Genomic DNA, 13105 nt, shown 5'->3' with positions numbered 1-13105 from the left:
AAACACTTGCTGTTTAATGTATGTTGACCATATAACATTACAAGACCTCATAAAATATCAAGGTGTCAAATGTGAAGTGTTGCAAGGATACTATTACGATGGAAACAGAGATATTAGAATAAGAGATGAAGTAAAGAAGTTGTTTGAGTTAAGGTTAAAGTATAAGAAAGAAGGAAATCCTTTGCAAGAAAATATAAAGCTCATTCTGAACAGTATTTATGGCAAAACTATTCTATCTCCTATTGAGTCAAAAATAACCATAGTAGATGACAAAGATGCTATAAGATATGCCATCAGAAACTACAACCATATAGTGAAGTTCGAAGGTTTGGATGGTTCAGATAAAACTATTTTCAAGCTAACGAAAAGCATTTGCAGACACTTTAACTTCTGTCCACTTGGTGTAAATATTCTATCAATGTCGAAGAGAATAATGTGTGAAGTATTCTGTACTGCTGAGGACTTAGGAATGGACATCTTTTATAGCGATACGGACAGTATGCATCTCTACAATGAAGATATCCCTCGTTTAGCTGAAGAGTTTGAGAAACGTTATGGAAGAGTTCTCATTGGTAAAAACCTTGGTCAATTTCATAGCGACTTTGCAGAAATCACACCCGGAAAACAAAGTTTAGCATACAAGTCAATATTTTGTGGAAAGAAGACCTACATAGACTTACTCACTAACGATTTAAATGAAGTTGCATTTCACTGCAGAATGAAAGGCGTGAAGCAAGATGTTATTGCTTTAACCGCTAATGAAATGTTTCCTGACTCTGTTCAGTGTTTCTATGATGAAGATAAAGGTTTAATGGTTCCGCAAGGAAAATTTGACAAAGACTCTGAGTTCAGTGTTATGAAGTTATATAAAGCACTTTATGACGGTCAAGAGATTGGATTTGACTTATGTAAGTCTTCTAGTCCTTGCTTTGCTGAAAAGTTTAACTTCTCAATAACGACTAAAACAAGCTTTATTCGTAAGTTGAAGTTCTGAGGTCATGAATGAGGTCATGAATGAGGTCATTTATTTTTGTCAGAAATGAGGTCATTCGTGATAAAAATAAAGCTAGCGTAGATTTTACAATACTGCGATGGTAGAGTTTAAGAGTTGTGCTTCAATGTAGAGACAGTCCTTATGGTCTGGAGGTAAGAACACTGGGCAGTTATGGTCATGAGTGGAGAACATGTCTATCCAAAACTCACGATTGAAGCCAGTTAATTTATAGTATTTAGGGTTAGGAAGTGGTGAAGTTCTTGTATGACCAATGAACTCATTTTCAACTCCCTTACTTAAGTTTGAATATAATATAGCTTGCTTTCTATCCCAAATGCCAGGTGTTACAATCTTTGAAAATTCATTTTTCCTCGGAAGCATTGCATCATAATTGAAAACATTCTTGAAATCATCACTTGGTTCAGAGATTTGAAATCTTATACGTAATGGATTTTCTTTCTCTTTAGCTACTTCATTGAATGGTGAATATATAACAAACTGACAGTCATGTGTTCCATCTTCATTTTCATTAAATTCATAATGAAAGTCTATAAGTTGTGGCTGACTACCTTCTTCTTTCAGTTGTGCAAAAACTCACGTAAAGGCTGTAAAGTTTGTACTTCAATGTTGAACTTTTTCTCGAACATTTCATTAAATGAAATCATACATTCTTGTAAAGTTGTATCGTCTTTAAAGTATTTGTATATGTGAATGTTTTGGGCACTTAAAGACTGTTCGTCATTTTCTATCTCGACTTGAAGTATAAAGTCAACTTTCCTAAATGCACGTGTTATATACATAGATGTTATGCCAATGTACTTCTCTTCATTTATGTTCACAATCCAGTCTGTTGGAAACTTAAACGTTACTCTGTTCCCCTTTATTTTGACGTCAGGGTTTTCACTACTGAACGCAACAGATAAAGGTATTTGTCTATACATTTAATTCGGATAAAAATAAACCATTTACTCTTTCTTTGCTTCAGCTTCTTTAGCTTTTGCTTCAGCTTCTTCTCTAGCTTTCTTCGCCAGCAAACGTGGGTTCTTTTGTCTTCCAGCAGCTAATGCAGCAAGTTGTTTTTCACTAAGTTTTCTCTTTGGTCTCTCTGGCTTTTGTTCTTGTTTTTGTTCCTTCAGTTCGGATAAAATTTGCTCGCGAATTTCTTTCTTCAATGCTTCAACATCTATGACCCTTGGGTCTTGTCCATATGACTTGTCTGAGTCATTTGACTGCAGATAAAAAAAAAAATTAAAACTTTAACCGATGTAAAATGAGCTTGTCAAAATCAGAGCGAGAGTCTATTATATTAAATGACGCAAGAGGAATACAACATCCTTTCTATTATGTAAGTCAGAGTAAAGATGGTAAAATATACGTAAGAAAAAGAAAGGTTCCATTAGCGAATGCAGAGAGCGACAACATTAAGGTGTATGGCACCGAGGGCGAAGCCCATATAAAACCTTCTATTCAAACTGAAAAGTCAATAGAACAAGAAGAAAAGAAGCCAGATGTTCTTTCAATAACGAACCAAGAGCTTATTGCAAAGTTCGTGAATTTCATTGAAAAACAAACCGAGTCAAAGAACCCTGACCCACCAGTGAAAGAAGTTGAGACAAAAGAGAATGTACAGTTCATTGAAAATGTCAAGAAACAACTTCCACCACGAATGCCAAGAAGAAGAGTGAGAATAATGAAGTAAATAGATATTTTTATCCGAAGTAAATACATGCAGAACGAACAGTTAAACGAATTTACTCCAGCAGAGCATATTCATCAGATTCGCTCATATTTCGATATCATAGACAATGCAGTTCAAATTGGTGACACTAATAGAAAATATTCTGACGCAAAGATTCCATCACAACCTGGAACTGCTAAAGATAACACATGGGTAACATTCAATCTCTCACCTCCTGGTGAAAATATGTTGGACCTTTACAATACATTCATTACGTATAAAATGGAAGGTCAATTTATTGCAGATAAAGAAATTGGTTCAGGTTCCAATAAAACAAACCCACCAGGATTTTGGATTGGTTTCGATGACGCTTTCTATGCAGTTGCTGGATATCAAATCCTTGCAAATGGTCGTATCGTATATTCTCAAGACAACGCAAGAGAAGAAGCATATATAACTTCAAACTCACAAACTACCGAACAAATAAAGAAAGTAGATGTTTTCTCAAAGACTCGACATGAAGATGTATGGAGTCATTCGGGAACATGCAGAACAGGACAAATTGTTAGTGGTCCAATTACAGCAGGAAAATCATTTGATTTTAAGCTTCGTTTAAGTATAGATCCAAGGTGATGTGATTTTTGCATCCCTGGGATGGACGATACACCCAAAGTGTCACCTTTTTTGGGATAACATGAATTTTAAATATCATGAGAGTTCTGCAAACCATATGCACAATATCTATTCAGCCTGACTTCTTGTATATATGAGTTAGACTTCTTAAATATTGTGCTTGGGGCGATATAAGTATTTCCGAGATTACCATCGTGCTCTATAGTATGCTACTTCTCCCTGGTTCTAGCTCAGTTCCAAGGATATTGGCGTTCAAGGATTTGGCAAGGTCCTTCCGAAGTCTCTCATTCGATGAGAGATTTCGGAAGAATCTTGCCTTAAAGTACTCCAACTCTTGTTCTTTTGTTCCTAAATAGTGAGAAAAGTTATTTGACTACTTAAGGTAGAGATTATCCGAGGTCCCTCATTTGATGAGAGGCCTCGGATAATCTCTGCTTTAAAATTGTACACTTGTAGTCCATGAGAGTGTAAGTATACATTGATAGGACAGCTTTCTTCTGAAGTCTTAGATTTGATGAGAACCTCAGAAGAAAACTGTCATATTTTATAGTAAAAGGAGTTTCAGGAGCTCCAAAGCTCCCTTTCGTAAGGATTAGGAGCTTTGGAGCTCCTGGTTCGTAGATGTGTTTCGCATCTTTCATCAGCAAAGGACATTTACCATCTGGGACTCTGTTGATGGAGACTCAGGAGCTCCAAAGCTCCCTTTAGTAAGGATTAGAAGCTTTTGAAGCTCCTGTTTCGTAGACGTGTTTCGCATCTTTCATCAGAAGAGGCCCAAATGGTAAATAGCCTCTGCTGATGAGCTTCAGGAGCTCCAAGACTCCTCTCGTAACGATTAGGAGCTTTGTAGCTCCTGAAGGTAAGGTAGGATTGCTCTGATCTCTAATCAGTAGATGCCATGCCTCATTATGAACTCTACTGACAAGAGATCAAGAGCTCCAAGGACTCCTTTTTTAGTTAGTGGCGTTCTCACCATTTAGTAGGATTGCTGATCCTACTAATGAAGTGATCACTTAGTATACGTTTTGAATAAATTGAATTTTTTTTAGAATTTAGTATTTTTTATAGACATCACATGTATATTATAAATACATAAATATATTCTTTAATTCAAAAAATTCAATTCGGTTTTGGGATGGGCATCCCAGCCCCAAGTATTCAATTTTATTCAATTTTTAAAGAATTTTGGGTTGGGATGCCCAGACCAAAACAAGCTTTATATTTTGATGTGTAGATACGTATGTGTGCATCATTGTTGTGTTATATATTATGTTTTTAATGAAAAAAAATCTGATTCAAAAAAAATTATCACTAATTAGTTGATAATATAAAGAAAAAATAGATAAATTGTATGTTTTGAGAGTATTTATCCACATTCACTCATATGAATTTCATTAAATAGTGTCTTTTTACTCCCAAATTTATTTTGAATTATTGAAATCAAAGAAAAAAAATCAGAAAAATTTCTCGAAATTTTTATTTTCAAAAAAAATTTGGATTTTATATTGAAAACTGACACTGGGAGGACGATAGGGCTGGGATTGGAGATACCCCGCTCACTTGGGAAAAATACGGATCTATAGTTTAAGAATTCCTGTTAGAAAGTTTTTACCATTAGAAGCTATAAGATTTATTCCTGCATTTGCTAGTAACATTCAGCTTAAAGTAAAGTTCAGTAGCGACGCATTACAATGCACATCTATATCTGTAAATGATATCATTGCTTTCAATCCAACTCTTAAAGTTGCATTTGCTTCAGATTCAAATCCACCGACAAATAAATTTGTTCCATGGAATGAACCATTCACTATGATAACGAAGGCAATAGAAGCTAGTGGAACAGTTACTATTACAACTGTAACCCAGCAACTATTTCGAACAAAGATGGATTTTAATGAATGTTTCATTCATCCAAAGTCATTCTCTTTAGACCCTAACATTTATACAGAACTTGTAGAACATTATACAAACGAGGCTTTATGTTTTCCTGTTAAAGTTATGGATTGGATTCCTATGGACGGTTCATTCTCAAAGAATACAGATAGTTCAAGTGCAACATTTACAGCAGCTTATACGCCTATTAATGTTAAAAGTATTTGGGCACTATTTAGAAAGAAAGACAACTATTATGTTAATTTTGAGAACCCTAAGTTTAAATATCTTCAGCTTTCCATGGGAGCTTATGGAAATATGCCTGCAGAACCTGAAAAATCATATGGACCTGTATTTTATGAAATGGTTGCGAACGCTTGCAATACAAACAATGATATGATTGGATTTAATGAAGATGTTATGAGGTCATTGGTGGATGATGGTAGTGTGGAATATAAATGGGATAGCTATGACAACACACATTTCTTATGTGGTTTTCCAACTGAAGTGGACTTTTGCTTCCAGCAAGGTCAAACATCTACTGCTCCAATAACATACAAATTGTCTGTTAAAGGACCTATTGAACTAGCAACTGAAAACGTACCAAAGCCACTTATTGGATTTATGAGGGATTGTTGCTTTGCAATACAAGTAAGACAGTCAGGCATACCAATAATAAGACTTGACGACTATAACTTAGCAACTGACGACGGTGAGGAATAAAGGATGAACGTTTATTTTTAAAGCTTATAAATGAGTTCTTCATCAAGCTCTCGTGAACCTTCACCATCTATGAAACAAACTTTACCAAACGATTATGGAGCACCTATTGAATATTTCTTACGAGCTGCACAATGGCAAAGAGCAGTCTCACCAAGGTTAGGTGTTCCACCAGCTCCTGTCAAAAATAGCATTTGGTCAAGTCCTTATATAAAATATGGTCTCCCACTAGGTTTGCTAGCTACAGCAGGAGCAGTTATGATGTTGAAAAGAAATAAAGCAAATGTTGTAAATAATACTGAAGTAGCTGAAGTTAAACAAACTCCAACACCTTCGCCAAAACCAACGCCTTCACAAGCAAAACCTTCAATGACTCCTGAACCTATGGAAGTACAAACTCCTGTTCAAAAGTCAACTCCTAAACCGACTCCAACATTTAAACCAGAACCTACTCCTCAAATAAATCGTAAAACTCCTGCGTTTCCTTACTGAAAAAATAACGTTATTTTTATTTAATATTAAAATTTTTATTTGATTGAAATGACAAATAAAGTCACTGAAGCAATGAAACAAAAGTTTTTTGGTAGAATACATTAAATCAGGAACTATTCCAGAAGGTTTTTACATTCATACTATGAAGGATGGTAGAGTTCAGTTTAGAAAGATAAAGCAACCATTAGATAAAGAAGGAATTTTGAGAAAGATTAAACTTCATGAGGACAACATTGCTGAACTTAAGAAGAAGTTAGAAGAGTTGGAGAAAGCAGACGACAGTGAGTTATAAAGCAATGAATTCAACAGGGTAGAAATGAGGTTAGAAATCGGGTTAGAAATCGGGTTAGATCTCACCACTTCACCTAAATTTATTTTTGTGCTATGTTTTCATACGTGTGAGGGTGGTGATATCATTAATTTTTTATTTTATTTTTTAAAATTATTTTTATTTTATTTGGATGTAATGACAGAACAAAAGCAACTCATACAAATCAAAACATATAACAAACATACATTTAAACATTTATTCTTCCTTCCTGAGCATAACATGTTCTTTCAAATACATCCGAGACCAGTTGACTTTTCATTGACTGTGTATAAAGATAGAAATAGTTATATCATTAAACCATACGATGACGAAGGTAAGTTATGTAAATTGTACGTTAAGAAGTTAGAGAAAGTTTATGGCTTCAAGTATGACTACAATAGGGTTAACACTGATGATGAAGATATTGAGGAAAATTTATGAGAACATTAGTGAAGTTGTTAGTGAGAACGATAGTGAGGTGAAATTGTTGGCGGCTTTGTAAATATTTAAGGTTAAGTTAGTTTTTGCGTTCATGTTGTAAAATATACGTTAACGGTTTTGTAAAGTGTCAAATTCACAAGTATTGGGTAAGGTGGAACGCAGTGCCACCATACCCAAGACTTGTATACTAACTGTCGTTTCATATCGTAAACTCCTGAGTATTGACGTAAGTGGTGTTTGTCAATAATTCTTTCCATCTCCTCAGAAGTCTTTTGCATTCCTGACTGTATAAATTCAACGATGGCATAATATTTCCTCTTACGTCGAATGTAACGTTGAAGAAATTCAATGAGTTCACTGTCTGGAACTTTAACGACAGAGGCTTGAACTTTTGACATAAATGTTTTCGCTGTTGAGTCCATAGAGTCTGAAGTTGCTGATATAATGATTTGGTCATAGTAAGAGTCGTTTCCTAAACGCTCTGTTATGAGTATATGACGAATGAGGTTAAATGTCTTACCTGAACCCATCTTTCCACAATAGAAATAAACACCATTTGAACAGAACTCATAGTCCTTACTGAAAGGAAGAATGAGAGAACTGTTGAGCTTTTCACTGCTTTCATTCATGTCTTCATCTACGTCATGTATTAAATGCTTCATTTTATCTCCATTAAAAATGCAAGTCAGAAATATTCAGAACATAGCACCGAGTCTAACTGACAAGAGTATAAAGATATACTATGAACATGTTATGATGAAACCAACCAAAATTCAAGAAAGTCAGTATACTTATGAATATCCAAGACATTGGGTAGAGTATGTAGGAGGTGAGAAAGCTATTGAAATCAGACAGGTTCGAAGTATTCCAGCAGGAAGAACAATATTATTGAAGAACTTTAATGTTTTGAGATATAATGATGAAACAAAGAAGCAGATAGTTTCCCTGTTGCTGTGTATGTGAACTTAGATACAGGAGATGACATGAAAGTTTTTAATACAAAGCTTCAAACGGTAGTGAGAGAACAACTGACTGCGGAAGGACATCCATTACCTTCAGAAGTTACCATAGCATATAATTTTGAAACAAACTCAATAGATTTTAAAGTCGTCTCTGCAAAGAAGTCAGGTTTTACATTTAATGAAGCAGATGTATATTCGAATGAAAACTTCAAAGCTATTGCATGGTTAGATAATGACGATTGCTTTAAGAAAATATTTAAATACAGTGACTCAACGATGTCAATAGATGACCTTCGTGGAATGTTACCATCGACGTTTACAGTGAAGGTTCAGCAGGATTGCTTACAAGATTGTCAATTGGTGGTATTTGGTCTCGTGAGAACATTGTTATAAAATCCAGTATAAGTGAATTTGCTGAAGAATCTATATTATGTCTTTCAAACTACATGTATTCGCCGCCGAAGCATTATAGTATAACAAACTTTGTCAGTAAGTTTAACATAAGACTTGTCGAACCTTCTTCAATGAAAGATGTTGTGCTACCTAAAGACGGAAAGGATGGACTCATTATTGAGATGATTTTAATAGCATATTAAATGAGTTTGTTTTTGAAGGTCATTCATGATGAAATAACCGTTGTAGAAGATGTTAGCAATTGTTCAGACATTTTGAAGCGTATAGATGATATAAGAAATAAGTTAGATAGACCGCAAAGCGGTGAGGGCGAAGCCCGTGAGAACGCTTATGTTTCATTGACTTTCTCCAGTAACGAGAACTTTTATGAGATAATATTGAGAGAGATGATTTTAATATGGTGTAAATGGTAGCTTGGGCAGCTTTAGGCGCAATGGGAACAAAAGCATTAGCATTTGGAGCAAAAGCACTTGGAGCTTATGACGCAGTAAAAAATGAGTGGAGGAAGGGTTTCGAAGACATTAGATGCAAATAAAGGGAAGATTGGAGGCTGGGTTGCAAAGAAGTTAAGATTAATAAAATAGGGCTCATAAATAAAGCATCCAATTTGGTTGCGACTGAGTCAGAAAATGCTTTAGGAAAGGACGATGAGTTTGCAAAACACGCAAAAGACTTTAATGACCAGATGAAAGGTGAAACAATGCATTTAAATAGAGTCGATGGAACTAGAGAAAATGTTTCTTCTCCACTAGTAGTTCTTCCGTATGGTCCCTATGGAATGTATGGAAACCCTTATGAACGACCATTTGACCCATTGACTGGTGGAAGTAACTGGTATCATTACGGCCGAAGAAGAAAGACAGTCAAGCTGGAGACAGACGTGAAGAAAGCAACTAAAAAGAAACCAAGGAAGAGAGTTATAAAGCAATGAATTCAACAGGGTGAAAAAACAGGTGAAAAAAGAGGTGAGATCTCACCACTTCACCTAAATTTATTTTTGTGCTATGTTTTCATACGTGTGAGGGTGGTGATATCATTAATTTTTAAGTTTATTTTTTATTTTACTGAAAATTTTATTTGGATGTAAATGACAGAACAAAAGCAACTCATTCGAATTCCACAGTATAACAAACATACATTTAAACATTTATTCTTCCTTCCTGAGCATAACATGTTCTTTCAAATACATCCGAGACCAGTTGACTTTTCATTGACTGTGTATAAAGATAGAAATAGTTATATCATTAAACCATACGATGACGAAGGTAAGTTATGTAAATTGTACGTTAAGAAGTTAGAGAAAGTTTATGGCTTCAAGTATGACTACAATAGGGTTAACACTGATGATGAAGATATTGAGGAAAATTTATGAGAACATTAGTGAAGTCGTTAGTGAGAACGATAGTGAGAACGATAGTGAGAACGATAGTGAGAACGTTTATTTTTACATTAGTGAGTTCGTTAGTGAAGTGGTTGGCGGCTTTGTAAAGTGTCAAATTCACAAGTATTGGGTAAGGTGGAACGCAGTGCCGCCGTACCCATGACTTGTATACTACATGAAAGCGTGCATGCATAAAGACAGGTATTGTCAGCAATGACTACCTGCCCAGCTATGAGTGATCAGAGAATTACCATCTCAGGCTTTTTGAGAACGTTTCAGCCAGGACCCTCGTATGTTGACTGTGAGAAAGGCATCCTTTATCTGAAATAGATGCTTTTCCAACAATCAAATTCGAAGATCTTCGACGTTGTTGTAAAAAGAGAAGGAGAAGGAAAGAAGAGGAAGGAGAGGAAGAAGGAAAGGAAAAGAAGAAGAAGAAAAAAGAAAAAAAAAGAAGGACATATTAAATATAATGCGCACTTAATAGTGCCGAGGCGGCGGAGCCGCCGAGGCGCGATTTTTTTGACCCTATATTACCGCACGGCAATGTTTTTCTCGATTTTGTACAGCCCTAATTACAAGTTATATACTTTAGTAAAATCATGTATATATTTATTCGTTAATTTTATTCTTTTCATTCGTTAAAAACAACTTTGATAAATATGCCAATATTCATATATGCCACATTGAATGATAATTATTTATTCTAAAGAGTGGGGGACAAACTCGCCCATTGTCACTTTTCATTAACCTTAAACTTGTAATTTTCATTATTTTTAATTAACCTTATTTCTTTCCCAATTCCTGATTTATTTTATTCACTTACTATTAAAAGTCACATTTTAATAAAATATAATAATTTATTTATAGCATTTTTTACTATACTGTAATAAAAAATTAATTATAATAAATTAAATGTTTATTAAATCAAATGTTTTCTTTGCAATAATATTTTTAATGTTGAGTAAACAATGTTGGGATCAAGTGTATCATTTTTCAGACCTTTCTGAACAGCTTCAAGCATACTGATGCATTCGACTTTTTTAAATTGTGTCATTTCTTCGAAATCTCTTGTGACTTTTTTGATAACTTTAACACTTCTCTCTGAATCCAGACCTTTAATTTGCAACTTAATCAGGAATGAAGGAACAACACTGGAATATAACTCGATGACAAGTTCATCGAGTCGAAGATTTGGTTGTACACCACTTGTATGTGCCGGATACCATTGTGTCAAATTTTTTCGGAAATTAACTTTAAAAGTACTAAGTAAGATCATGAGATATAGCAATATATGTTTAAACTAACTTATATTTTGGTTGTACACCACTTGTATGTGCCGGATACCATTGTGTCAAATTTTTTCTGAAATTAACTTTAAAAGTACTAAGTAAGATCATGAGATATAGCAATATATGTTTAAACCAACTTATATTTTGGTTGTACACCACTTGTATGTGCCGGATACCATTGTGTCAAATTTTTTCTGAAATTAGCTTTAAAAGTACTAAGTAAGATCATGAGATATAGCAATATATGTTTAAACCAACTTATATTTTGGTTGTACACCACTTGTATGTGTCGGATACCATTGTGTCAAATTTTTTCTGAAATTAGCTTTAAAAGTACTAAGTAAGATCATGAGATATAGCAATATATGTTTAAACCAACTTATATTTTGGTTGTACACCACTTGTATGTGTCGGATACCATTGTGTCAAATTTTTTCTGAAATTAGCTTTAAAAGTACTAAGTAAGATCATTTATTTTTGCATAATATAATGCCAATATGGTTTCTTTTGATTTTATTTCATTTATAAGCAAATCAGATTTACCCAAAAACTCCACTCCATAAGCGTTCATTTGCTAAATTAAAAAGTGACAATTAATTTACAATTTTTCTAAAAACAACATATTTTTGCATATCTTAAGTGAAAATCTTATTCACTTATTTTAACATTAATATTAATCCAATAAATAAGCATCAATCATGATTTTATTTAATAATCGATTATTTTTTTCATCCATTTCAACTTCTATTCATAAGAAGCAATAACCTTTTTAATTCCTAAAACAAATAATAATGGGTGATCATGTTTTCACAAATATGGATAATCGGCTATTTAGATTTATCGGATCTCCTATCAAAAATCTACCATATAGTCCGTAAAATGTCACTTTTTAAAATTTTTGGTCTTAGGATCCGACAGTTCTAATTTTAGCGTATCATCAATATTTAGCAAAAATTTGTCCGAAAGATATCTGCGTTAAGTTTATCTCACAAAATTGAGGCCTGCGTTAGGTTTTCCCTTCAAAAATCATAGCTCTCACAATTTAGGTACTCAAAAACTTTGTCAGAAAATAGTTTCATTTTTTTGATAACATCATCAAGACAATGAACGGATCACCAGCCTATGTCGAGGATTCCCGCTACCACATCTCCCCACGCAGCTTACCAAAGCAGAAGTTTACCAAGGAAGACGATGTGAGATTGATTGCAATCGTAAATCGTCTTGGCACAAAATCATGGTCAGAAATTGCAAATGAAATGGGTGATAGAAATCAACGCCAGTGCAAAGAGCGCTGGGAGAACTATCTTTCACCAGACATCAACAGAAATGAGTGGACTCCAGAAGAAGATGCTTTACTTATTGAGAAGCAAAAGGAAATTGGCTCAAGATGGATTTCAATTGCACGCTTCTTTGACCGCAGGACAGATGCTGCAGTCAAGAACCGTTGGCAGATGCTTGATAGAAAGCAACGTAAGCTTGAGAAGAAGGGTCTTCATACTCAGAAAAAGCAGAAAGCTGTTATTGAGAGCCCAATAATGTCAACTCCTACAACAACTCCAATTATGACTCCTCTTGAATCTGTTGCTGTTCAACCAGTTCAACAGACAATCATTGATGAATTCCCAGTTTCATTTGATTTATTAAATTTTTCTTCCAATGACCAATTGCCTGTCATTCAAAATGAAATCCCCGAGCTTGACAGCTTTGGAACAGCTGAAGACCCATGGGATTTTGCTTCTCTTGAAGAAGTTTTCTAATTTATTTGATCAAAAGCTAAAAATTGTTTGTTCTATCATTAATTTTGAAATGATTTTTTATTTATTATGATTTATGATGGTAATCGATTAGTCATTTACAATCACCTTTAACCATTTAACATTTGGTGCAATCAAAACTATAGGTTACTTATGAAAAAT

General features: G+C 34.3%; 7 protein-coding genes and 1 pseudogene across 8 annotated transcripts, besides 4 other annotated features; 6 read left to right on the top strand and 2 right to left on the bottom strand.

The window, feature by feature from the left end:
• Positions 1-10071: part of a mobile genetic element that runs on past the window's edge.
• Positions 17-994, top strand: TVAGG3_0659820 (organellar and viral DNA polymerase type B; the record flags this gene model as incomplete). Its single annotated transcript, XM_051241977.1, has 1 exon — positions 17-994. One exon carries the CDS (start codon positions 17-19, stop codon positions 992-994), a length of 978 nt encoding a protein of 325 aa, XP_051088564.1.
• Positions 1960-2124, bottom strand: TVAGG3_0659810 (uncharacterized protein; the record flags this gene model as incomplete). The annotated part of the gene is made up of 1 exon (XM_051241976.1): positions 1960-2124. A coding segment is annotated over one exon (165 nt), but the record flags the coding sequence as incomplete, so codon positions are not given.
• On the top strand, positions 2325-2693 carry TVAGG3_0659800 (uncharacterized protein; the record flags this gene model as incomplete). The annotated part of the gene is made up of 1 exon (XM_051241975.1): positions 2325-2693. A coding segment is annotated over one exon (369 nt), but the record flags the coding sequence as incomplete, so codon positions are not given.
• Positions 3290-4887: a mobile genetic element.
• TVAGG3_0659780 (uncharacterized protein) lies at positions 5319-5900 on the top strand (the record flags this gene model as incomplete). Its single annotated transcript, XM_051241974.1, has 1 exon — positions 5319-5900. The coding sequence occupies one exon, from the start codon at positions 5319-5321 to the stop codon at positions 5898-5900; it is 582 nt and encodes a 193-aa protein (XP_051088561.1).
• On the top strand, positions 5931-6108 carry TVAGG3_0659770 (uncharacterized protein; the record flags this gene model as incomplete). The annotated part of the gene is made up of 1 exon (XM_001297645.2): positions 5931-6108. A coding segment is annotated over one exon (178 nt), but the record flags the coding sequence as incomplete, so codon positions are not given.
• TVAGG3_0659760 lies at positions 6115-6389 on the top strand (annotated as a pseudogene). Its single transcript has one exon. A coding segment is annotated over exon 1 (275 nt).
• On the bottom strand, positions 7230-7769 carry TVAGG3_0659740 (MULE transposase domain-containing protein; the record flags this gene model as incomplete). Its single annotated transcript, XM_051241973.1, has 1 exon — positions 7230-7769. The coding sequence occupies one exon, from the start codon at positions 7767-7769 to the stop codon at positions 7230-7232; it is 540 nt and encodes a 179-aa protein (XP_051088560.1).
• Positions 10072-10271: 200 nt separating the features above from the next.
• Positions 10272-10422: a mobile genetic element.
• A 186-nt stretch (positions 10423-10608) lies between these two features.
• Positions 10609-11783: a mobile genetic element.
• Positions 11784-12285: 502 nt separating this feature from the next.
• On the top strand, positions 12286-12962 carry TVAGG3_0659700 (RNA polymerase II transcription regulator recruiting protein; the record flags this gene model as incomplete). The annotated part of the gene is made up of 1 exon (XM_001305266.1): positions 12293-12946. The coding sequence occupies one exon, from the start codon at positions 12293-12295 to the stop codon at positions 12944-12946; it is 654 nt and encodes a 217-aa protein (XP_001305267.1).
• Positions 12963-13105: the final 143 nt, after the last annotated feature.

The sequence above is a fragment of the Trichomonas vaginalis genome, chromosome III (genome assembly GCF_026262505.1).
Source record: "Trichomonas vaginalis G3 chromosome III, whole genome shotgun sequence".
Lineage (NCBI taxonomy): Eukaryota > Parabasalia > Trichomonadida > Trichomonadidae > Trichomonas > Trichomonas vaginalis.
This window is presented reverse-complemented; position numbering and strand designations above follow the sequence as displayed.